Genomic DNA, 26,862 nt, shown 5'->3' with positions numbered 1-26,862 from the left:
TCTGACGACACTGTTTATACAGTCTGCTCTATCTCCAGCCACTTGTAAAGACATTATGGGAAAATTGACTGTGCACTTACTCTCCATCATACCTCCCTGTCTGCCCGCTACTTATTATACATCAACTCCTCCACCCAGCTACCACCTGCCAGCCAACCACATGCACGCTCTGAGCTTTATGTACAAACACAAACTCACAATCACTCAGATTTTCTTCACACTAAAACCCATTTTTCTGATAATATTTATGGCCAGCAGTACATGCATGTATTGGACGTAATGGAGTAGAAAAGGCAGTGGTGGGCCGAGTTATTTACTGTCTCCTTTTGGCTTCTCTTCTCCTGTTAAATTTTGCTATTTCTCAGTACACTAACATTAGTACAAGTTACTATACTATTCTGTATATTTCAGGTGCAGCTATAGGTTGAGTGGTTGTGGTGAAGGTGTGCGGTTGGGGGGAGTGATGCTGCGAGCTCCAAAAAGTCTTGTGCCGGCCCTGACCACTGCCTCGAGATAGAGGTCATTAATATCAAAGTATGAATTTATATTCACAGTCATGAGTGGGTGTTACTGTGAATGCGCCTGTCAGCACAGGGGTTGAGATAGAGAGACGATATAAGGACTAATTGTCTGGTGGTGACAGTGAACCCATCATTGACTCACACAGACACATAAACTGTGTTTTTATCCACCTCAGTGCTTTGATGTTACCGCTCTTCTTAATTGTCAACCCAGCGATCCCCAATGTGGATGCGAGAGACAGACAGCTGGCGGCAGAAGAGGATGATGACAACAATGAATGACGACAAGAGGTGATGACATCACGGCGGTCACCAAGGAAATGAAAGGTCAGAACCCTGTGTCAGGAATAGAGGATGAGTCATACCTGCAGCATCACACCAACAGCCAATCAGAAAGCTGCCTCTCAAGACATGCATCAACAGATGAACAACCAATCAGAGAGCTCTTGCATTCAAACAGACAAAAAGTCAAGTTTGTATAAAATAAATACATTAATTACATTGAGGTCTTACATGGAATCAGCAGTTAATATACAATGTAATGTTAACAGTTATTTACCTTGTGAAAGTTAAGTATGTAAAATGGCATAAATTCTTTATCATGCAGCCTTTGTGCATCCTGGACTGTTTGTCATGTCCAGGAGGAGGTGGGCACCTCCTTACTTGCTTTCCATAAAAGCTGACTGATGTTTAGCTCTGCTGAGCTGCATTGAGTTTCTCCTTTGTTGCCAACAGCCATTTGTTTCCATTCATCACACCATCAAGTTGATTTCACGCTGAAGTGACATGAATACAGGTTATAAAACTTTATAAGGTGATAATATGATCATGTGTTTACAGCTCGTTCTGCTGCTTCCAAGTGGCAAAAAAAGAAAACAATTACAACTTTAGGATTTCAGTTGTGATTAATTTGGCGACACCTCTGGTGACAGGTGGTAACTGCATGTGTGCTTTAATGATACAGATCCTCACTACTCAGGCTATAAATAATAATTAAAATGATGTAATAAAAACCATAGCATTATATTTGTTTTGGGTTTCAAATGAAAGGTACCACACAGTGTTTTCATTTCAACAAACACTTGTAGAAAGCATTTCCTGCCTTATATAAAACTTTTGTAAACACAAAGTGTGTTGTAAGTTCTTTACATCTGTTTATAGTGTTCTTCTTTTCCTCTTTAACTGGCAAACTGCTACATTTTGTCCAACTGTCTACATACGTTACCGTCCTGCTGGTTATCACATCGCCCACCACAACAAGTGATACAAGCAAAATAGTCGTCCTCTCATGAAAACATTGCTCCACAGCGCAACTGGTGGTCAAAAACTCCACAGTGCACCTTTAAAAGTGAATTAGGATTAATCAAGTTTAGGGAGAGAATTACTGTAGTCAGTGGAAGGTCACCACAGTTACACAAAACCACAATGTGTGATAGAAATACAGAGACATCCTGTCCCTTGTGGTGGGACACCTCCGTAAACTGATATGTGGATAGAGAAAAGAGGGAGTAAAGAGGAGGGGTGGAAGCAGAAAAAGCAGGAATGATCGAAAAGGAAAACAGAGATAAAGAAAAACAAGGACGGAAATAAGAAGAAGTCAGGTGGAAAGAGGTTGAAGAGTAACAGGAGATCGTTACGTAACAGCTGGCTTTGAATAGGAACATAAAACATACACACAGATGCCTGATGGTAATCACTGTAGTCTGTGATGACAAAGGAGCTCTGTCTTTTCACCTCTACCACACCCTCTGCAATGACCTCGATCGAACAATACACTGAGGGGCCTTGGGTTCAAATGAAATCCTGAGTCTCTGGGGCTAAGAATGTTGGAAGTGTTTTCTGATCTTGTTAAGTAGAGTCTGAGACTCCAAACCTCTGAATTGCATAAATGCTGAGGGCCCCAGAGCTGAGCCATGCAGGACTCCTCCTGAACCGACAGCCAAACAGGTCCAAAACATTTTCCAGCTGTTCCATTTGCTTTAAAAATCTGAGAGAAATGAGAAGTATCAGCTCAGCTTATATATATATTCTATATTTTATATAATATTTACCATGTTTACAGTCTATCAGCATTAAACACAAAGCACAGACTGATGGGAATATCATTGAATTTGTAAGTATTTTGTCATACACCAAAATACTGGAACACATAATTTGGACCTGGAGATGCCACAAGTTGAAAAGTTAAAGGATTACAAGTCATCTGAGGGGGACATGAACATTTCATCGCAATCCATCCAGTTAATGTTGAGACATTTCACACAAAACCAAAAATTCCAGCCTCATGGTGGTGCTTTAGGAGAAGTCATGGGATTGCCTAAGTCAGTAATGATGTGTCCTCTGGGCACCATGAATGCCTGTGCCAAATTTCATGGCAAGCTGTTGATATATTTCAGTCTGGACTAAAATGGTTGACAGACTGAGTGGCTCTAGGGATGGCAATGCTGGTGGCTAAAAGATATAAATAAGTAAATAAACAACACTTGTATCATCTTTCACTGAAATCAATTCAGATTGTGTAACAGGTCAGAGTTACAGTGCAAAAACACACGCACCTCTGATACCTGCAACACAATGGACACAGTTTCTCTCACCTTGCTGTACAGGTAGTTCAATCTCTCCGTCTCTCTGTCTCGGTGTCTCAGAGGAGAAACAATCTAGGGCAGAATGAGAGGGGTGAGCCTCAGTAATCATGGAAGAGGAAGAAATATCTGTTTCATTCCCACCTTCTTGTGTGTGTGTGTGTGTGTGTGTGTGTGTGTGTGTGTGTGTGTGTGTGTGTGTGTGTGTGTGTGTGTGTGTGTGTGTGTGTGTGTTGTTGCTGGAGGCAGTATCTTGGAGTGTCAAAACAGTCTCTTTAGCCACTTGTCTTTTTCTCTGTCTTTCACACACACATTCCTCACCACAGGCACATATCACAATATGTCTTTCCCAAGGCTCAAAGATGAGTGCAGGTAGATCACAATCTCATTTTTGTCATTGATATGAACAAAGTTTGCAGTAACTCTGTTCAGTGTTGCTGGAGCCACATTTAAAGTGTTTTCTGATCATCATAGACTGTGATTATCATATTATAATGTCAAGTTAAATCAAATTGCAATTATTCCCTCTTACCTATAGGGGGTAATATTACATCCAATGCACTCTGTCCATTCCTTGCCTGTCCATTGACCTTTCTATAGCAGATGTTTGGACAAGTCCAGGTGGAACTAATAACTCTCAGAGGGGCCTAGTTCCATCTGTGTCACAGGAAGCCATATTAGTCAGCAACCATGCACATAAACATGAAAAAACTCTATCAAATGAATAAACTAAACATGGCCCTCAAAGGCTCTGTACACTCCAAAAGGTATTTTCACCTATTTTGGCTGATGAGATGTAAGATAGATACATTGGAGTAAAAACAATGGTGAAAAGTAACTTGGTACATCTACTCTAATTCTGTACAATAAACTTTTAAAGTACTTTACTTTATTTTCTGATACTTCATTGTTTGACTTAGAGTCAGAGGGAGTTCAGATCATTATTTAGCTATAGTTATTAGTTACTTATCAGATTAATATTTCAACATGACATTGTTATTGATTAAACCATAGAAAGTCCAATAATATAATAATAAAACACTGACAATTGATACTTGAAGTGCTTTTTTTCCAAAACCTGTGTACTTTTAATGAAGTAAAATGTTTATGCTTTTACTTTTACTTGTAATCAAGTATTTTTACATTGTGGTCTTGCTACTTTTACCTAAGCCAAAATGCTTCTTCCACCATTGAGTAAAAAGTACAATATTTCCCTCTGAAACGAACTCAAAAGTATACTTACGTAATTGGCCTTAATTATGATAATGAGGACAATTAAGGCTAATGCGCGTGCTCGTTATTTGACGCCACGGGGCGGGGTTTCACTGAATATTCATTGTAGCGTGGGTGAGACAGCACACGCGGGGGGAGAGTCAGCTTCACGCTCACAGCTGGATGGATAGCAGCGTCTCCGCCACAGCAGGAGAAGGATGTGAAATTTCGACATTTTTCAACTTTTGTCAGTGAAAGAAAAGCAGCAGCTGGACACGTTCAGACGGTGAAAATAACGGCAGGACGCTAAACCGCTGCGTTTTTAATGAGTTGATTTTAAGATTTGCGTTCACCGCCAGTCTACAGAGCTACTGACCATCAGTCCAGTGAGCCTCACAGACACAGACAGTCATGATGGAGTCTATCTTAGACAGTTTAACAGCAGAGAAACTCTACCCGTCCGGAGGCACCAACCTGTTGGACCTGGAGGAACTCAGCGACGGAGATTTCCTCACTAATGTGGTGAGTCTTCATGCTAATTGCATTTACCTATAGCTCGACTTTCCCTAGCTTGTCATTAATTCATCCCACTCTCTACATGTTGATGCGTATGAACTACACAGCTGTGCTGTTTCTTGCTAGAAGTCAGATGCCTGCATTTAAAGTCGCTTAAATCAAACGCACCTTTCCTGCCTGTTCCGCCCGGAGCCGGACCTCAGGAGGGCGGTGTAGTTATTAGATCCTGACTGACATCCGGGGCTCGTACACTGAGTGCGTAAGTGTGTGTGTAATTGTGTAAACCAATATGTGAGACTGGGAACATAGAGGCTGGAGGCGAGATACTGGTTAACTGTGTGTGTGTGTGTGTGTGTGTGTGTGTGTGTGTGTGTGTGTGTGTGTGTGTGTGTGTGTGGTGTGTGTGTGTGTGTGTGTGTGTGTGTGGTGTGTGTGTGTGTGTGAGTGTGTGTGTGTTTGTTTTCAGCTGACAGGTGTTGCAGTCCCCAGCAGCACACCTGATTATTACTGTCTCTCTCTCTCTCTCTCTCTCTCTCTCTCTCTCTCTTTCTCTCTCTCTCTCTCTCTCTCTCTCTCTCTCTCTCTCTCTCTCTCTCTCTCTCTCTCTCTGTGTGTGTGTGTGTGTGTGTGTGTGTGTGTGTGTGTGTATGTGCTTCAAAATATTGATTGACCAATGTGCAGTAAATACATTGCCTATATAAGACTTCATTACTTTTCAATTAACTTGTCAAGTGTTTTTGCTAATCAAACTTTAATTAGGATTAAGGCATGTTGTATCAACTTAATCAACTTAATATTAGATCTTAAATAATTGGTCAACGAATTGATTAGTCAGCTGACAGCAACTGTTTTGATGATTGATTAATCATTTAAATATTAACACACGCACAGAACAGAGACATAAGATGCCTCCATGAGCTCTTTGAATGTGTGATGGCCATTTTTTTAATAGATTAATTCAGACAATGTTTGGTAGATTCATTGATAATGAGAATAATGTCTAATTACAACCCCAAATAATATTGAAATAAGGTGGTTATTCTTATATTTTAATTGCCTCTACCTTTTAATTCTTAACTCATAAGTCTAACTTTTACTTAGCTGTTGCTGATTTCTATTAACTGCTTATATGCAAGTTTTATCTCACTTATACACTGTCATTTTACAATCATGTGTGCCATATCTACAGCAGTTAACTTAATTAAATCCTGCTCCACTAGCTCCATGGTACTGCAGAATAATCGTACACTTTTCATGTGCACATAACTCAGTTTTGCAGTAACAATCTCCCGAGGTGACACTTTACAGAGGCAGAAGACACACAGTACAGCCTGTGAAAAATCAGATGACAATTAAATCTTCTGAGCCCCCCCGAAAACCACCTGCTCCCACCACTTCTCTCTCCATATCCTTATCCAAAAACAACAGGTTACTGGGGGCAACAGCTGCATGCATCACCTCCCACAACACCTGAGACATTGTGTCTTTTAATTTCAGTAGAGGACGAACCGTGGCTATAATGAACAACAGGATGTGGTCGAGCAGAATCATGCTTGTTAATCAATACAATCTTCACTGTGCTGGTTGAAGATGCAACAGTGGTGCGACAGGAAACACACGTGTTAAATAAGAAAAATACAAACTTCTCCGCTTATAGTACAGGGTGTTAATGGGGAATTGTTTCATGCAGGCTCAATTAAAATGGAACTGCGATGACATGACTGCTACCTACCCATAATTTATGGCAATTTATTCCTTTTCATCCCACCCTGTTTCCCAGAGAACTGCGGGTGTGCTGGGCACCTCCGACCACAAAATGCCAAAAGTACACTGCCATGCCCTCTGTGCACGGCATGCTTGACCGATCTTTGCACTCTTAATTTGAGGAAACAGTGAGGACAGACAGAACTGCTTCACCACGGCACATTGAGAGTTTTCTGATAAATATCACAGTACCAGTGACTGTGTTAGTAGGAAGTACAATATCTTTGTTTCTATTCTATCCTCAATGTCTCCTTTTCCATTCTGTGTCATTCTCTCTTTTTTTCTTTTTCAAACAGTTTTTCTCTATTCTAGTCAGTGAGTCAGCCAAGCAGTCTGCTTGTGGTTTGTACCCCTCTGTCTCTGTTCTAAATAAAGTAGTCCACTCTGCTGTGAAGCCGCTAGGCTGGGCTGTACCACTGAGGACATGGGAAAGGACGGCTGATGAGACAATACTTATACATATTTTAGTCCAGTGAATGGACCAAATTTTGAACTTTCCTCAGTCTATAATCTGCAGCTTTGTTGTATGGATGGTGAATCACAGCATCATTAACTTCTGGATGTCACTGATGGACAGAAAACTAACTATATGACAGGGAGATTTATGTTTATTCCTCATTATCAATCTCCAACTTTGTGTTCATCCTCTTTATTGCATTTGTGTGGAAAAGGATGGGATGTTGATACGAGCAGCTCTCAGTGGCTCTCTAACTCAACAGTGGACACTTGATCATGATCTGCTTTGACTTTTTGACAGCAGATAATCTATTGAAATTGCGCCATTATTTTTCTATATGGCTAGCAATGTAATAATATGTAAAAGAGCGTGCAACTCTTGACTCACATTTGCCAGATTTATTTTCTATTTCACTATTTACCTTTCTCAATATTGATGATTGTATTTTACTTGTTTAAACCCACATTAACAAATTTCTTGGCCATTTGTGCATCAGAGATGAGCTCATAACACAACACTGACATTTTATCATCTTACAAAAATTGATATGATGAACTTATCGGCAAACAGATGCCTATTTACATGTCACCACCAACTTGCATCCGCAGCCTCCAAATGCAAAGTTTTGCTCCACAGGTAGCGTACAATCATTTGCAATGAGGCCGAACCAGAACAGTAAAGTTTTGGGGCATAAAATCCAAAGAAAGAGCGGAAAGATGCTATAAAGCTCCAAAGAGTTGAGAGGACCTGCAGAGTCTGTGTTGGCTCGTCACCATGAACAACATCTTTCACATTACACACATTTCATCCACTGTTATATGAAAATATTGATTATAGCAGCTTCAGTGTTGGGAAAATGCCAGTATGAACAGATGAGTGAAGAGCACAGTTTTGCTTATTGAGGCAGTGCAACAGGCTGTATATGTACAGTTCGACTAAATGCGGGGGGAGTGTTTTCATTGGTGCAGTACAGCAAGTATTCACACACACTTCCTGCTTTGAATTTTATTTGTCTCCTCCAGTGCACTATAGATACCCCTTGAAGAAATAGTCAGTGTGGACAAGAAGAAAAAGATGAAGTGAATTGTCAATCATTATCATTAGGGCCGATGGCTGCTAATTATTTTACAGAGAAATGCGCCATTAATGTGGGAATCTCAGAATTACTGTGGTTAAAGCAGGTCTTGATATCCTCAGAGTGGTAGAGTAGCACTTTAAAGTTACTGATGAACCTTCTGTCTTTCCACAGAGTAGAGGTAAATCCCATCACTGAATTGTGAACATGCCTTGCTCACAGTTTGTGAATTGTACAGATGCTTCAAGGTCGCGACTGCTCTCATGATCCATCTGCATCGATGCGTCATGTGCACTGGACCATTTGACCACAACATCCAGCATGGATCATGCATGGATAACATCATTTACCTCCTACCGGGAACTCTGCTCTGCATGTAGGTCTCCTAAATCCTGGAGGAAATTAAAGTACGGCTGCAACAACAATTATTTTCATGATTAAATAGATTAGTCATTTGGTCTATAAACTGTGAGATAATTGTGAAAAATTGCCACCGCAGCTTCCCAGAGACCAAGGTGACATCTTCATATTCCGTTTTTTGTCCAGCCATTCACTACCACATAATCCAAAAAAGCAGCAAATCCTCTCACTTGAGAAGTTTGAAAGTTTTGATTTTCCTTGAAATGATTTAAAACATTGATCAATCAATTATTTCTCATAATTATTTCAGCTCTAGATAAGATGAGATTTTAAAAGTTGAAGAGAAGTGTTACTCTGAGACTTTTGGGTCAGTTAGGACTGATTTCCTTCTCTGTTATGTTTGAGGCCCAGAAATGGGATTTATTGAGCATAAATTCATGCAGGGCCAGAAGCCATTGTAACCATAGTAACCACTGTGCACCATTTTAACATTTTATTAACTGTGTGCCACACCAGAGGGCCATTTTCAAAACATGTTGAGTATGAATGGAACATAAATTAGCAAAGTATGGATGTGAGCTTATAATACAAGTGTACCACAGTGCACATTCACTTCAGGCTTCAGCTGATGATTATTTTCAGTATTTTCTCAATCCATTGACTTTTTTGTCTGTAAAATGTCAGAAAATAATGAAAAATACCTACTGTAATTTTACACCGTCCTAAATCCAAAGATATTCATATTACTCTAATATATCATGATGAAAAGCATCAAATAGAAAGATAGAAGATTAAAAGTTAAAAATTACTTCATTACTAATTGGCTATCAAAGTAGTTGGCAATTATCTTCTGTCGCTTGAAGAATCAATTAATCGACTGATCGGTTCAGCTGTAAGTCATTATGTAATGTATAGAACTGGATCAGAAGATGCACATATACATATATACACACACACATGCAACAGTGAGGTCAGGTAAGGACAGTGCAGGAGGTTCAAGCTGTGAGGTGTTTTGACCTCCCTGTGTTCTCTCTCAGTTTTCTACTGACAAACACACACACACACACACACACACACACACACACACACACTTCTACACATACTTTTTATCCTGCATCCATTTTATGTTTTTGTCTACATGTCATGTTCTGATCTCGCTGTTCTCCTCATTCTATTGTATTGTATTGTATTGTATTCTATTTTATTCTATTCTATTATATTATATTCTATTCTATTCTATTCTATTTTATTCTACTCTCCGTTCAGACCCTGTACTCCAGCTTTAAAAAGACACACCCATCTCATTTGCATGCCCATTGCCGATTGGCTGCTGAGCTTTCAGAAGGAATGTGAGCAGGCATGCAGCAGTGTGTGTGTGTGTGTGTATGTGTGTTTGTGTGCGTGTGTGTGTTAGTCTGACTGTGTGAGAAGGAAAAATACTTCTGCTGTTTTACTGAGAACTATAGCTCAGTTCACTTCACACACACACACACACACTGACAGACACACTAACCACCTCGGTTCCCTCCTCTCTCACTCTTAAATGTAGCTCATGTGAAGCCAAACACAGCCAACCCGCTGCAGCCACACATCACCACATGAAGCCAAACACAGTCGAGAACATTGCCATTTTCTTATCTGTGGCAGGCAGTGTTATAAGATAATGACATGATGTTTTCTGGTCTCTCAAAATTGCAATTTCATTTTACACTGCAAAAAATGTTTATGTTTCTGACTTTTGATATCTTATTTAAAAACCAGTTAGAAAACCTGCCAATGGAGTGAGATAATTTCAGTTATTTGTGATTAAATTTTTTTTCTTTTAATATTCTAGATTTAGAGTATTATACAACTGTTATTGCATGTTTTATCCAAACTTAACCAAAACATAATCAATACTTTAGATTACTTTTGATCATTTACAACATTGAATGTAGGGCTGCAGCTATCAAGTAATTTCTTAATAATTTTGTCTTTAAAATGTCAAAAAAATAGTGAAAAATGCATGTGATCATTTCCCATAGCCCCAGATTACCTCTTCAAATTGCAAGTTTTGTCAAACCCACAGTCTAAAGCCCAAAAGTATTCAGTTTACTGTCAAGTATGATGAAAAAAAGCCCTAAATCATCACATTTTAGAAGCTGGATCCAGAAAATTTTTATTGAAAAAATGACTGAAACAGGAGTTTTTTTTCAAAATAATTACTGTCAGTCGACTATTTGATTAATCGACTCATCATTGCTGCTTGAATTGAATGTGTGCCAGAAAGCAATCGCTTTGAGGACGTCTTGCGTACTGTTGGATATCACACCCAGTTCTGACTTGGAATCTTGGGATTCATTAAGAAGCAGATAACTATGTATTGCAGTTTTTTTGACATGCACAAATAGAGCTATTGCTAACAATTATGGCTGGCACGTGATGCAGTAAAATATAATCTGTGTGAAAATAATTGCATGCATAGAGGAAGCCTGTCGTATGTCTCCAGTTATAGTTGTAATGCTTCATAATCAGGTAATACTAGAACAGCTTACTTTATTTTACTAAACATGAATCACAAAATACCAAACCACTTGTTCTTGACATCTTTGATCTGCTGAGAATAAATGTAGTTTATGCTTTAATTTGGTTTCTTTCTCCCACTTGAGTAATAATCTAAAAATCAGAAACCAGGATTTAAGAACAACCAGAAGACGCAGAGTTGATTGAATCCAAATGACAGTAGTTTGGAGGGCTGAATTTGAAACTTGTCGAGAACATTTTCTTTTCAGCGTATTTGCCTTTGGCCTTTACATGATGTTCTGAAGAGTTTACGATGGTTTCCACTGCAATATTCATGCCATAATGACATAAACTTTTTGGACTGGCTCTCAGTAGTCCAGTTCATCGCAATGCTTTGCTTCATCATTGCACTGCAGAAAGGAAATTTCCTTCACAAGTCTGTGAGCATGTGGTTCATTTGCTGTATGATTGTGAAGGTGCAGCAGGTGGCTCCTCTTACCAACAGACTGCACAGTTAAGCCAGCGTTCAAGCCTTAACGCCAAAATGAATCATTTGGTCGTTTTCTGTCTGTCTCACCTGAACCAGTGAGGCATCCAAATGAAAGGAGAGGGGAGAGATGTGTTGAGACTCAACACTGTTAATTACAGACATAACAGAGTCTCTCTCTGCATTTATAATTACTCCTTGCGTCTGTCTTCTCAGGCTCTTTCCCTGTGTGGTTTACATCTCAACCCCATCCCCCCCTAATGACACCCCAGCACCGAAATAAACTATAAAAAGTGTCAACTGCTCTCTAACACTCCCTAATGGGATTCTTTTCCCAGCAGAAGGCAGAGTGTTTCAGGTAATGAAAGGTCCAGACCCCTGGCTGCAGCTGTCCCAGCACCAACCACCTAACACTGAACCACTCTGGGCTCATTAAGCTTTCTGACCTAACAACAACAGCTTCTACTGCATGTGTATCTCTCTGTATATGTTGCACAAGTTGTACATAGTGATGTGAAAGATGAATGATGGCAGAGAAGGATACAAGAAAGGTTGGGAGTTTCTGGCAATTTAATAATTTCTTTTGGCTGTATGGTTTGATTTGACACATTCCATCATTTCCCTCCTTCCTTATCCCACCTGAAATCCACCCCTAGGTTTTGTGCCTTTAGGGTGTGTGCCATATGGATCAATGTGCAATTTAGCTAAATTTCTGTCAGATTTCTTTATCACTTAGTAAACTAAAACACAGGAGTGAAGGGAGACGTCAATGACACAGCCTGTACACGTCCAGTCCTGAAAGGAGGAGGTTTTCATCACGCCGATTAGCTAGACATGTTTGTGTGGGTTTAGAAAAAACAAACAGTGCCATGGATACATCTTGGTGCCAGGTGATGGATAAGAAAAAGATTAGCCTCAAACAGGGTTGTGCTGGTAGTAGGTGGGAGCTGAATCACAGACTCCAGGTGCATTGGATGTGAGCAAGTGGATAACAAACCTACCCCAACTAAATATTGCAAAATAGGGTCAGTACAAAGCTGCAACCGCTGGAGCTACAAGAGTTAATCTCTATATAGTAAAATGTTAGTAGAGCGCAACATAAACACTACTACTGTTGGACTAATGCAGCTACTAGAGCTAATTTTAGATCATACTGAAATGCTTTCTCTGCTTCCTCTCTCTCCCTGCACCTCTCCCATCATTTCAGTAATTTCAGCCACATTTCTCCATCTTGGAAACTTTTCACTGTTTATTTTTATGCAGCCCAGCTTAAATGTGACCTATATTCCCTAATGGAGCAAAGTTAAAGGGGCAGTGTCACGGTTATTTGAAGGGATATTGTTTGAATGTTTAGTGCCGCAGGAGGACAAGGCCGCTCTGTCTGTATTACTATTCCTGCGCGTGGGTGCGTTTGTTTATGAATGGGTGAGTATTCGTTTGTGTATGGATGGCTGCAGGATCAGTAAGTGCATGAACACACCTTTTTGTGCAGTGGCTTTCAGTTGTTTTACTCTTAGCCTTGAGTTTATGTTCAAATACAAATGTGGATATGGTTCCTTTATTGATTCTAGAATCAGCTGACTCTTAGTCCCTTTTTATTTAATCACTGAATCACTATTAATCTTATATTAATCTTGTTCTTTTGTTATACTTACTGCAGACAAATCTTCAGGTTCCTCTGTTTAATGGCTTTTGTTGTGTTTTAAATAAGCATTTCTCTTGTATCTTTATATGTTCAAATCTCACATCAGTTCACAGTTGAGTTTCAAAACATCAGCAGTTCTTTATTTGTCATGCACTCCTGTTATTTTACCCACCGTCTGTATGCCTACCTTCTGTGTGTGTTTGTGCTTAACTCCATGTGGTTTCATTAGACAGCTGCGTGTGTCCCAGACTTACACCACAGACACACTTGATCTCCCAAGCAAAGTCACACATACACACTGAGATAATGCATGTGTGAAGGTGTGATGGTGTGGTACTTGTTTGCAAAGAATATTGCAGAACATACCAGGGATTCCCATACTCCTGCAGTACATCCTGTACAAACTGGCTTGTTTCTGTTTACTCTATTTCATCGCCATGCCTCTCCTTCTGCAGTGATGGACATGACTACAAGCACTGCAGTTTTCATATTATAGTGTCATACATATTACTGGTAAGTATCATGCAGGGGGTTTATCAGAGCTGCCTGCTGTTTGATGAGAGTGGAGTATGTGAGGATGGAAAACCCAGAACAATGAACCGAAAGAGGGTGAAATGCTTCATAGAGCTGAGAGGAACTGTGGAGTCGGATGAGTTCTTTGTTGGTTCATCACCACAAGTGACCCCTTTCACATTACACATGTGATCCATTGTTGAAAAAATATTGAAGTTAGGTCTATATTTATTATCTCAGCGCTGTCTTCATTGTTGCTACTGGACTGATTTAATCTGCTGTGACACACTGGCAGAACTGAAGCTAATTTCCAGGAATAAAACATGTAAATCAATTTTTGTATTTGTTGTTAATCAAATCTAAGTTATTTCTGTCACTGTGTCTGTGTGAGGAGCCTCCAAGCACAGTTTACTTGTGTAGTAATAGGTTCCAACCAATCCATGTGTGTGTGTGTGTGTGTGTGTGTGTGTGGTGTGTGTGTGTGTGTGTGTGTGTGTGTGTGTATGCTTTTATACTGCTTTGTGCATGTTTGTTTAAGAGCAGGGTGACTCATATTGTGTGTGTATGTGTTTGTGTGCGTGTAAAGCAGTGAAATCAGAGCACCATGCTGTCCCAGGCTTCCAGAACAACGTCTCTCAGCTCAGTGACTCATTCATCCACACTGAGGATGAATCTATCAATGCTGTTTCCCACTCACTGACTCTCCATGCCATTAACACAGTCTAGATTGTCTAGTTTTCTGACACTTTATAGACCAAACAACCAATTGATTGATTAAGAAAAGAATTGGCAGAATAATTATTGATAGAAAATAAGTATTAGCTGTAAGTAAGTATCTTTTTCCAGGTCTTAAGATTTCATATTAACAGTTGCAGAAATCTCAGCATTTATCCTTTACACTTGCAGATTATTACACCCACAAATGCAAACTGTAGAAAGTTAGCATGCTATGTTAGCATTAATAGTTGAAAGTATGGTTGATGGGAATATATTTATAAGCTTTAGTTCCCGGACACTCCAAGCTGAATAACTGCAAGGCAAGGCACCTCACGTGTCCTCACTGCCCTGTGGAAATCATGTATCTCCGGTCATTTGTCATTAGGTAAGAAGACGATGCATTTTTAAAACACTAAATCCTATGGGTTTTTTTTTTATCTTAAGTACCCACAAAGGTAAACATAATCTTTCAGTTTATATGAAAAATTCTAAATCACTAAGTTTGGAGACACATGGTTTTCATTAGATGCTGAATTGTTGCACAGACTGTACAAATTTACCAGCTATATCCAATGTACCACAGCATATTTCTTTATTTGGAGTGGCAACTAACTAAAGAAAACAATTTCCCATTTTATTGCATAAAATAACTATTTTTGTCTCCATGTGTCCTCATGTGTTCCAGCCTTTCTCAGGTGATCAGATGGACGACTTCAGCAGTGAATTATTCAACAGTTTCTTTGACGACCATCTATTAGAGCGACCCCTGCTGGCAGACAGACCTTCCCTTTTACACATGGACATAGACAGCAGTCCAGGTCAGCTTCTCTTTTATTATGAAAAATTATCATTACAAGAACACACATGCCGTGTACAGTTCTCCACAGTTCCTCACAGTATTGAAATGCAAGAACACACTGGGATTTGTGCAGAAAATGAATGTATGTAATGCCTAACAGTGCAATCCAATACAAATGCACCAGGGGGTTGGAGCACAGCGGTTGTTTCCTCTGAATTCCTAATTTTTTCCATTATTAAAATCTCACAGCAGGTAAAAGAAGTTGGTTGGTGGAACTCTTTCCAATGCCCGACCACTGTCTTGAAGTTGCTTGCTTTAAAATGCAGAGTTTTCTTCTGCTCCACTCATAGTCACATGTAGATGACCTTCTTGTTTCCTTGACAAACCTCCAACAGTGCAGCAGCCAGTTGTTCCACTCCTCAGCCAAAGTCTGGGTAGGAAAGACCCCAGTCCCATTATTTGGTTTAATTCGAAAGCCAACACTCTGTGCACGAAGACCAACTGTATCAAGTTGTTACTTCTCAACCACTGAAATCAAACCGTCTCGGCCTTCCCCAGAGTCAAATTCCATGATCCGAGAGCCAGTTTCTGCTGCCAAAGTCTGAGACATCCAAAACTCCTGCCTCTTAACCAGCAGGAAACACATTGGACTTTTATCCCTCACCTAGCAGGTGCTGGCTCTGTGAAGAGGAGGCCCTAAGCTGTTGGTTCAGGCTTCCGCCGGCTGAGCTACCACAAGGCACTCACTTGCAAAATAAACTCCCAGAGCTGCATGAATGGCTCCTGGTCTCCCTTCTCAGAGTTAATGTAGGTTCTCTCAGTCTGTTGAAGCTGTCAGAAGGATGTAGCACTACTTGTCAGACTCGTCACTTGAGACAAATCATTGGTGTCGTGATCACTAGAGTGGCTGAGGCCTCCACGGTGAGATGGCTATGATTGTAGGAAGCAGTAAAAACATTTTGACGGACGTGTTTTGAAAGATGTTGAATTTATAGATTCATAACTGTCGCATCCACCTCTTAACTTAAATGTGAGGGCGATCTAAATGTTGGCCTCATGTCTAAAAAAGCCACAAGTCAATTTACTGTAAAAGTCAATCTAACTGGGTTGAACATTTTAACATTAACAACAAGTCTGAATTGAAATCCTTCAAATTAATATTGATATACCTTGTGCCGCAGCAGCACAAGGTTAAATATGCATAGAGAGAGCTTAAATGCATCTCTTTTTAAGAGCACCACAATAACTTTAGTACCAAATTATCATCTCATATGCATAAGGAAAATAAAATTATGAGAGTCCCAACTTAACAGCTTGTCATCATAGGTCTGTGCACTGTTTGACATTGTAAAACAGACATCAGATTTTGCTATCTTAATGGAAAAATACATAATAAAACCCATCACTTATGGAGCCCGTGAGAGAACTTGGAGCGCTCTTCTTCCTTCATATCATTGCTCTTAAACTCAACGCTGTGCTCCACCTGTTATACCGCTCCCTCTTCCCAGTCCCAGATAACACAGTATTGCAAAGCGGCAATAAACATGTACATAACTGGCACCTATATCTGAATGACAAACAGCCATTACTTTAACAGGTAGATGAAACCAGTGTATTGTACATATTCCATGACTGAAAAAGGCTTTTGAATCTGTCAGATATTCAAGCAGAGCACAGCTACTCTTTGAGTGAAGACTCCGCCCCCCAGAGCCCAGCGCTGTCAATCAAAATGGACCAAGAGTCTGGTAGGTCACTTGATATTTTCATATTTTCTTCTTAGTTATCTTAGTTTATGCTTCCTGGAAAATCTGCTGCTGATGTTTAGTCTGGTTCTTTATCACGCCGGTTATCAGGTTGGCTCAGGTTCCTCTCTGATGTAACGCTTAACATGCAGTCTGACCCTGCTGTCTGTCATACAGTACACACTCTGATTGGCTGAATCCACTGTCTGTCATATAATATGTGTGATGATTGGCTTAATCTGTTGTCTGTTATGTTGTGTGTAGGAGGAGTGCATCATAAAAACACTGTGTATTTCAAACCCTGCTCTGTTCGTCTTTGTCTTTCTGCCTTTCTCACTCTTTGTGACTCATCTTCCCCATTATCCCCTGCTGTCTTCCTCTCCTTCTCTGTCTGTACCTGACTGTCTCATTCTGTCTGTCTGTCTGCTGTCCTTTCTCCATTTGTCCCGGGGATCCTGCTGCTCACAGCAGGATCCCAGTCTGAGCAGTTTTCCTCCAGCTAAGCCCTGCCCACCTAACACACACACACACAGACTCACACACACACACACACACACAGACTCACACACACACACACACACACACACACAGGCTCACACAACACTATGACAAGCATATGGTTTTGAGTCTGCAGCTTTAGCCGAAGCCAGCGGAAACTCTGTCTTTCTCTCTCTCTCTCTCTCTCTCTGTCTCTCTCTCTCTCTGTCTCTCTCTCTCTCTCTCTCTCTCTCTCTCTTCTGTCAGGTTATCTTTCTCACTTTCTCTCCCTGTCTCTATCTGACTCTCCTGTTTTCTATCTTTCTCTGTCTCCCTTAATCCAATTAAATCCTACTTTATTGGTATGAATATCAGATTATCTGTATTGCCAAAACCGCACATTGAGCAAAAGGAGTGTAATTCACATAAAAAAAAAAAAACAACTGTTTGATGTATGCGTTGCCAGTGCGTGCATGTGTTTAGCTCAGTACTGTGAAATGGAATATTTCTGCAGATAATAATTAGCTTCAGGAGAAAATAAGATCCAGGTTGTAAATCAATGTCAGATAGAGTTAGAGTCACTCCAATCATGTATGCTTTGGTTAGAATGTAAATTTACTGAAGCCAAAGGAAGCAGAAAGTTATGTAGATTAAAATGCCATTAAAATGATATATTACTTAATAAAATAAAGCGTTCAAACATTGCTTCAAATTCAAGCTTTGATTTCAGGCTATTTATAAGGTATATATTACTTTTGTGTGTTTCCATCTGTAGTTGTGTAACTGTCAACTCAAGCTCACATATGGAATACATACACACACATACACACACAAACACACACATGCACACACACATGCAGACAGAAAAGCACATATCATTTGCATTTGAATCTATTCCAGTCTATTTATTATTGAACTTCATCCAAACTTCATTTTTACAACCTGCATCTGCTCCATAAATCCTGAGCATAAACTTTGTGGCACTTACTTTCCAACAGTTTTACATCTCTACCTTACTGTATATCAACTGCGCGAATTGACCATTATATACACTACGGCTCACAAGTTTTAGAAACCTCCGTTTTTCCACATGTTATTGAAATGCACATAGTTTAATACCTCAGTATCTCTTAATTTGAATCCCAACAATGTTGCACGAGTTCCCATTAATGTGTTGCACTTGTCTGCCTTGCTTTCACCTTGTGTTCAGTTCATCTTAAACCAGCTCCATGGGGTGTAATTCTAGACACTGTGCTGCTCTTCATCACGTGAAGCCACCACCTGGTTCTTTTTGGCTCATTATCTTGCTGTAGTAAGAAGCTCTGACGAGTCTGGCCTGATACTTTCTGATAGTCTTTTTCACACCATTCTGATAGTGATAGATAGGACTACTTCCTGCAGTACAGTACTGTCCGAATGATGCATCAGTTTGTTCCAACACTGCCTTCGTACAGACAGAGGATTTGTAAGTCATCAACCTGTAGGAACTGTTTGCTTTAACTTTCAAGGCTTGATTTACTTCCATTGCTGCTGGAAAGTTGTAAATTAACCAGTTTCTTAATTCCTGTAAAAGGGATTTTTACTTTGTGCAGTTTACCACTACCATTTAATATTCTGATTTTTTTTTTACTCTTTTATACTTGAACAAATATTTTGTGCCACAGCTGAAGTGTTATTTGCCATTTTGGCATCTAAATTATTTTGACTAGGCTGCTGCAGCTGCTCCATAATAATAGTGAATCATTTCAAGGGTAGACTTCAGCATGTTGTTCTTTAGTTCTTTGGTACTGTTTGTGGCATTTGGGGAAGGTGATTTTGTTTCAGCATATACACAATAAATGTGAACACAAAAGCACATACTGAAAGTCCCTGATTCTCACAAGCATTTTTCCCGGGAAATGGCAGAAGGTTCTGGCAAGATTTTCTCATAAATTCTGTAAATTCTTCAACGGTATTCAACTCTAATCTCAGATGAAGCTCAGTGCAGAGAAGAGACTCTCTCCCTGCACTTTGTGCCTTTTTCCAGGCGCTCTCAGCATCCACTGAGAGCACAGCAGTAAGAGCAGCAGTTAGTTTATCATGATGTTTCATGATGATGCCGTTTAATTAACCACCTAGGGATGTTAGAAGTTGTTGACCTTTCAGAAACAAAATTAATCAGTGGCTCTTTCTCTGTTTAAGGTCCTGCCCAAGTAGAATTACAAGGTTCTTAGATCAGAAAAGCAGAAGTTCAGATCTCATAACTGATCACAGATAAAATTTGGATCATTAAATATTCTTCCAGGAAGCTGCCAGATAAGAGACCCTACAAAATCTCCCACTTTGACCACAGTGCTCAAATATCTCCCATGATGCAGTGTTTGAATTACAGAGGAACCACAAGGGTCTAAAGTCGTTTTTTGGCTGGAAAAAATAATAATGGTTTATTTTATTGATCATAACATTTTAACACTCCTATAATAGTTGATATGACATGAAAATAAATCAAACCATAGCCCATGTGTTCACCCGTGGCCAGATGAAGCTCACTGTAGATCCCAACTATTATTAACTTTTAGATGATGATGAAACACACCTTTACTGCACCATGTGAGCACGTTATAATACCCAGTTGATATTGTACAAACTGGACAACACAACAAGCCAATACATTTCACAGTAGCTTAGCATTTAAATCTGTCGGTTTGTGTGTTTTATGGCACTCACCAGACACATTCATATACAGGATCATCGATACTTAAGAAGTTTAGCAAGTTTTAGCTTTCCTGTGTTTGTCTCACCCTCTCTCTCTTTCTCTCTCTCTGTCTGTGGTCTCGTTGCTCTTATACAGTCAAAGAGAAGCTGTGTATTTTACTACAGCTCCTACTGTGCGGCTCCATCTATTGTTTTAATACAGCTGCTGTCCCACAGAGATCAAACACAGTCACCACCTCTCCTCTGTGGCGACTGCCAGGAGCCTCTGGTCATTAACCACTGCTCCATCAGAGGATTTCTTACCTGAGTTTACAAGATTTTACCCACACACACAGACTTTCTTTTATTTTTTTCTGTTAATACAGCGTCCAAAGAGATTCCATTAAATGGTAACTGAGAGGATCAGGTTTTACTTTTATTACTTCCACTCACAGCATCCCCCACTTTCTATCTCCTGTTCTGTATGTGGGATGCAACACATTATATCAACAGTCCCTTCATTATTTGGAAAATGTCCTCTGATGGGCCAAGGCTCAAAATTATAAGACAATTTTGATCATGTTGGAACCATCAGGTCCTTAATATTATCTCTGTTCATGTTGTAAGTATGAACAGAATATTATTTTTAACTCAAACCTCCCCTGTGACACTGTCAAAAGATGTGTCACTCGGTCTCTGATGATCAGTTTTCCTTTGCATTGGCTAACAGCGAACAGCTTCTGTTATCCATTAAAAGCCTTGTAGAAGGCTTCCAATCAAGCCCTGGCTTAACGAGAGCAGGAGGCTTAACGAGGCTGAGGTTAGCAGCAGGGCCGGCCTCATTAGGAGAGACCTCTGAGGGTCTGACTTCTACAGTGGATATACAGAATAAGTAAACGGTGCATCCACCCAAAAACTGAATCCATTTGTTTCTCCTAATCTCTCCTGTCAATGAGTCGCCAGGCTGATCGGTGACATTATTAACAAATGACACATTGGAGGTAGCAGTGAGGGCCGTACTAATAAATCATTCAATTTATGGAAAGATTTGAACAAAAATTTTGATATTAAAAAACAGGTATTGATGAGCTGGTTGGAGTTAACACCACACCTGGGAGCCTGATATGTCTAATTTGATAATAATAGTGACATGTCACTGCACATAATTACTTTATTAGGTGCAGCTGTGTTTTCCGTGCTATGGCAGCACCGTGTCCCTTCAACTTAACATGTTACACCCACTGACACACAGCTTCCTCTGTGTGTCCTGTGTTTTTCTCAAATTGTCAAATGTTTTTCTCACAATTTTCAGGCATTTTATAAAACAAACAATGACTAATTAGAATGAAAATAATCAGCAAATGGAGAGAAGAAATAATTATTAGCTGCAGCCACACACTATACCTACCTTACCTGACTCTAGGGATATACCGCATGTTGTTGATGTAATGACACTAACATGTGCCGCCTTGCTGATTCATTAGCACTCCAGTGTTCTGAAATCCAGCTCATTATGTACTCTGCTGATCTAGAACAGAGCTGAAACCACAGTATAAATAATAATGATTTTGGTAACACTCAGACTTTCCCTCCAGAGCCTCCGCCAGGTCAGAGTTTCCTCTTCACCAACATTTTGGTCCGTGTCAGGGTATCTGAAAACCTAAAGACCACCCTGATATTTGTGGTGACCCCCTGACCTTCCTTCTAGTGCGAACATCAGTTCAAAATGTCGACTTCTCTGCAAGTCCTGACAGACCTTTTTCACAGCAGACATTTCGACTTATCAGAGCAGGGAAAGAGCAGGTGAAACAAATGTCAACGGTGGCTCAGTGCCATCAAGTATCCCGGCAAGGCATGACAGTGAGTCAGCATGCACAGTGCCAGCACAAGCTCATCTAAATGGAAATGGGAAAAGGGAATGCAGTTGTTTTTAATGTTATCAATCACTCTTGTGGTTTTCCTGCTATGCCATGCCAAAACGTCTGCTCTGAAAATATTTATCCAATAGGATAATGGGCAGGTTACCATGAAGTTTACTGATCAGCATGAACAGTACATGTTCATCTTTGTGGCTGTTTTGCTCTAAAATGAACTCAAAATCTGAATTTAATTAGAACCAGTTCAGCTGATACTAATAAACATCTCTATTGGCTCAGATACTGATCTTGCAAATCAACTCAAGACTTCTCTCATAACCAGCCAAATGGTTATTTTTTGACAATCTTGAAGTCAGAGTTTATTTCTGATATTGACTCCACAGATTACAGTGTTGAGCTTGAAACTTATTGGCTTTAGGTTTGTCTAAACCAGCAGAAAGAGGCCGCAGAGATTTGTTTTTAGGATGGATCCTCTGCTGTAGTGATGGACAGGATACCAGCTCTCTGATGGGCACACACCTCCATCCCCCTCTGCTTCTGCCCAACACACACACACACACACGCACGTACACACACACACACACACACACACACACACACACACACACACACACACACACACACACACACACACACACGGCTTGTAAACTTCAGAGCATTTTACCAGCAAAATGTTGCTAGGAAACCAGGAGGTGATTAAAATGACGTTCACTCCCAACACACACACACACACAGCAGCCCTTGTCTTGTTAAACTGCTACTGCTCTCTTTCCATACACCATGGGAGCCTTTTAGGTGAATGTGTGTGCTGTGACAAACATCAAAGTGTCTCACCTGGTGTTTTATTCCAAAGAGAAAATGCTGACTTGATAAAACATCACACACCTCTCCTTCTCAACCTGAAGTTACCTTTTAGTTCTTGGTTACCTCTAAAAAGTTTCATCGTTTCACTTTTGAATTTAAAGTCAAAGTTGAAACAAAACACTCATATCGACTGTTAGTTGGACTTTTGCCTAATGAGGCTTCCTTGGAACAGTGCCTAATCACTTCACCTTTAAAAGCGACTTAATTGAAAACACACATTGTGAACGTTCAGCTCCGGTGGGGTGAACCAGCACTGTGCAAATAAACAGAACATTATTTTGCAGAGAAGATATGTATGAAAATGTGTGTAAAAGACATGAACGTAATTCCTATTTGATGTAATGGTCCAGACACAAAAACATTATATAGTAGAAAGAAAAAGAAACAGTCAGAACTGATGTCACAGAGGTCAAGGCATCCTGAGTTTTAGTCCTGTAGCACAGGTTAAGCTCCTTCTGCAGCTCGATAGTACCTTTCTTAGACCCTGTCTGCCTGGTAAATACCCACAACTCTACACCTCCATTTTATAACACTTTAAACTTGTCTCAAATCCCTGATGATATCACTACGCCATCATTAGAGAAGTTCCCCTTGAGCCACAGGTGGTATTATACACCAGTCTTTGCAGGCTTAGTAGTACTCCCCATGACTAGTAAACCACTTCTTCATGTGTAAAAATTGATAGAAGGCTCCTTTAAATTCATATAATGAGAAACCTGATGGAAAGATCAGAGATGACCCGTCAGAGAAAGGCCACCTAGTCTGTTAACTCTGGATTATATAACGCTGTGGACTGCAGCATCTGGATTCTGTCCCTCAGAGAGAAATTAAGTTAGCTGGATAGTGTGCAGAGTAAAATCTGGAAACGACCAAATCTGGGGCATGAACAGAAAAACAGCTGTTCCAGGCTTTCCTCAGTGCAGTTATCCAGCTAACTCGGTAATCTTGTTTTTTGAGGCATCCTCGAGGAGACTCTTCCCAGTGGGAAGAATTTCTTCAGGCCCTCTCGGAGTGGAATAATATCCTATAATGTTAGAGAGAAGTCCAATGGTGGTTGCAAGAGGTTCTCACATGGGTGACCAAGCTGTGTGGGAGTCAAGGCTGCCCTTTACCCACTGTAGGGAATTTTGGAAAAGTCAACAGGACAGTGAAGTCTAAATATAATATAATCTCTTAAATACAGTGCATTCAGAAAGAATTCAGAGCCCTTCACTTTTTTCATATTGTGTTATGTTGCAGCCCTATGATAAAACTGTATAAACTCATGTTTTCCCTCATCAATCTACACTCAGTACCCCATAATGATAATAATCATTTATTAAAAGGAAAAAGTGAATTATCGCATTGACATAAGTATTCAGACAATTTGCTATGAAGTTTAGCTCAGGTGCCTCCAATTTCTCTTGATCATCTTTAAGATGTTTCTGCACCTTGACTGGAGTCCACCTGGGGTCAATCCAGATGACTGGACATGATTTGGAAAGGCACACATACCTGCCTGTAGAAGCAGAACCCAATCCACAAGGTGGAAGGAGCTGCTGGAAGGAGCTGCCTGCAGAGCCCAGAGACTGGAGCCTAAAAAACCTCCAGAAGGAGAACCATCACTGCAGCGCTCCACTTATCTCGGCTCTGTGGCAGATTAACCAGACGGAAGCCTCTCCTCAGTGAAAGTCTGCATAAAAAAAAAAAAAAGCACCTAAAGGAGTCTCAGACTGTGAGAAGCAAGATTGTCTGATCTGATGAAATCAAAATTGAACTGTCGGGGTCTCAATTTAAGTGCCATGTCTGCTGAGCTTGAGCTTGAGAGGATCTGCAGAGAGGAATGGCAGAAAAATCCTCAAATCTAGGTGTGCAAAGTTTGTCGAGTCACAACCAAGAACACTGGAGGCTGTAATCGCTGCCAAAGGTGCAACTACTGAGTAAAGGGTCTGAAAGGTTATTATGAATATAAACATGCTAAATATTAGCCTCACACCAATTTCATATTCTATTTATGTTTGTATTCCTGCCAAGCACTAATATACGGATGGATAATATTAATTTCTTTATTATATATTTATTAATGTGTTTTCATATTAGCTGAGCTGCTTTATTGGTTGGGAATCACTGGATGACAGTCATTGTAGTTCCCTATTGTTCATTTTGTTTGATAAACATGAATTTTCTGCACTTCACATGTGTTTTTGCTGAAGAATTGTGATGATGCTCCACAAGAAATATCTGTCCCTCCCAGAGTTCATTTCAGGAGCTGGCAGGGAGGACCAGAGCCTCCTCATCATCCTGCCCACTAGGACAACAAATACACCAGGAGTGCCAGTGACTAGCTTTTCTGCAGCCGTGCAGAGGCACTTATATCCCTAAAAATACTTTCTGCAGGTCACGGCAGACTAAACACTGGAGTACCTGTCACATGCTTCTAGAAATATATCCTCATTGTGTTTTGGTGAACCTCCTTTGAAATTGTACTCTCAGCTCATTGTTGTCACTCAATTATGCATATTTTCGACAGTGTTTAAAGGCTGCAACTGTTTCTTTTCTGAGGAGGGATACTGAAGACGAGTTGACGGTTCAGCCTGTCTTTTTATTTCAGGGTAGATACACACTCACAGGAGTCAAATTATGCACCACAGTTGCCAGAGCGACTTCGTCCAGCAGTCTGTAATAACCAGCCTGGTCAGGAAGTGCTCAAATGTTTTGGGAAAGCTCTTTGAAAGTGTGATTTATAATCTACCAGTTACTTCCCATTGGAAGACCTACAGCAAAGCCTCCTTGAAGAGAAATACAGTTGTTTACTAAATTTGCTACAAAAATTTAAGCACAAGTATAAGGAAACTTTACAGAGATGTGATTTTCATGATGGCAGATGACTTTACATTATTGGGGTTAGTTAGTAGTAGTAGTAGTTTTAAAACATAGGCCTACTCTCACAGGTATTTTAAATATAGAGATTCAGCACAGACCTACAAAATGATACAGTTTGCCCATCGCCACATGGACACATTTCAATGTACATGTGGACATTTATTGTGATATTCTGTCTTTTCCTTAGAGTTTGAATGGAGCTTCAGTCAGGACCTGTCAGCCATCTTGGTGAAACAGGAGGAACCTGATGTGGTCCAAAGGTTAGATCCTCAGCCTCTGGAAGGCCCGCCCCTCATATTAAGCCCAGCCCCCCCACACAGAGGATCGGCTTGGAAACACACGGTTAGCATCCACCCCACCACAATGAAAAACTTTGTATAATGTTGTTGATTTTCTCTGCTCGTTCATCAGCATCACTGCTGTTTGTGTGTTTGTTGTTTGTCTGCAGGAGCGCAGTCAAGATGATATGAAGCCAGTGGCTATAAAAGATGAACCCAGAGAGATTGGACAGTATCTCAGCCTGCCCAGCGGTACATGCAACACAGACAGATGCACAAACACACCCACATGTTACACTGGCATCACAGATCAATTCTGCAAAATTGATCAATATAGGAAGTGACACAAATGTATCTAATCACCACAGTCTCTTCCATCTTTTCAAGAAAACATGATCCAAACATTCAGATGTGTTTTTGTATATCCTCAGTTTAAAATAGAAGCACTCATTCAACACTGTCCTCTTCTGTAGACGACGCTCTCCAGCTCCCGCCCACCCCTCCCAGCAGTAACCACGGCGACAGTGACGGCTCCCTGCCTCCCTCCTCCCCACACCTCCCTCTGCCCCCGTCTTCCCCTCAACCACAACAGAGACCAGGAGGTCGTGCCTCTTCCTCCTCCTCATCCTCTTCCTCCGCCATCTCCTCTTCACCTCTCCTCACTGCACCACATGTGAGTAAAAGAACATAATGCTCACTCAGGGATTATATGAAAGTCATTAGAGCTACCGCCTGTGGGTGCATATTCACTGACACACTATTGTTCATTTAATGGCTCATGGTTCACGAATAGAGAACAGCAGATATGCTTGGTAAACATTTGACGTTTACTATAATTTTGGCAATTACAAATTCCACCTCTAATGTGCATTGTGTAAAAATTGTTGCTCCATTAACATATTATGCTTGAAATCCAGGCTGGGTTGAGATAAGAGTATA

General features: G+C 40.3%; 1 protein-coding gene across 1 annotated transcript in view; it reads left to right on the top strand.

Annotated features, from left to right (window-relative positions):
- Positions 1–4,470: 4,470 nt before the first annotated feature.
- creb3l1 (cAMP responsive element binding protein 3-like 1) overlaps positions 4,471–26,862 on the top strand; it is a 32,983-nt gene continuing 10,591 nt past the window's right edge. Inside the window, exons 1-6 of the mRNA XM_056370202.1 lie at positions 4,471–4,837; positions 15,037–15,169; positions 16,809–16,895; positions 25,833–25,987; positions 26,094–26,175; positions 26,397–26,596. Coding sequence (XP_056226177.1) covers positions 4,727–4,837; positions 15,037–15,169; positions 16,809–16,895; positions 25,833–25,987; positions 26,094–26,175; positions 26,397–26,596 — 768 coding nt within the window. The 5' untranslated portion in view covers positions 4,471–4,726. The remainder of the gene's footprint in view (positions 4,838–15,036; positions 15,170–16,808; positions 16,896–25,832; positions 25,988–26,093; positions 26,176–26,396; positions 26,597–26,862) is intronic.

Source organism: Seriola aureovittata, chromosome 24 (genome assembly GCF_021018895.1).
Source record: "Seriola aureovittata isolate HTS-2021-v1 ecotype China chromosome 24, ASM2101889v1, whole genome shotgun sequence".
Lineage (NCBI taxonomy): Eukaryota > Metazoa > Chordata > Actinopteri > Carangiformes > Carangidae > Seriola > Seriola aureovittata.
This window is presented reverse-complemented; position numbering and strand designations above follow the sequence as displayed.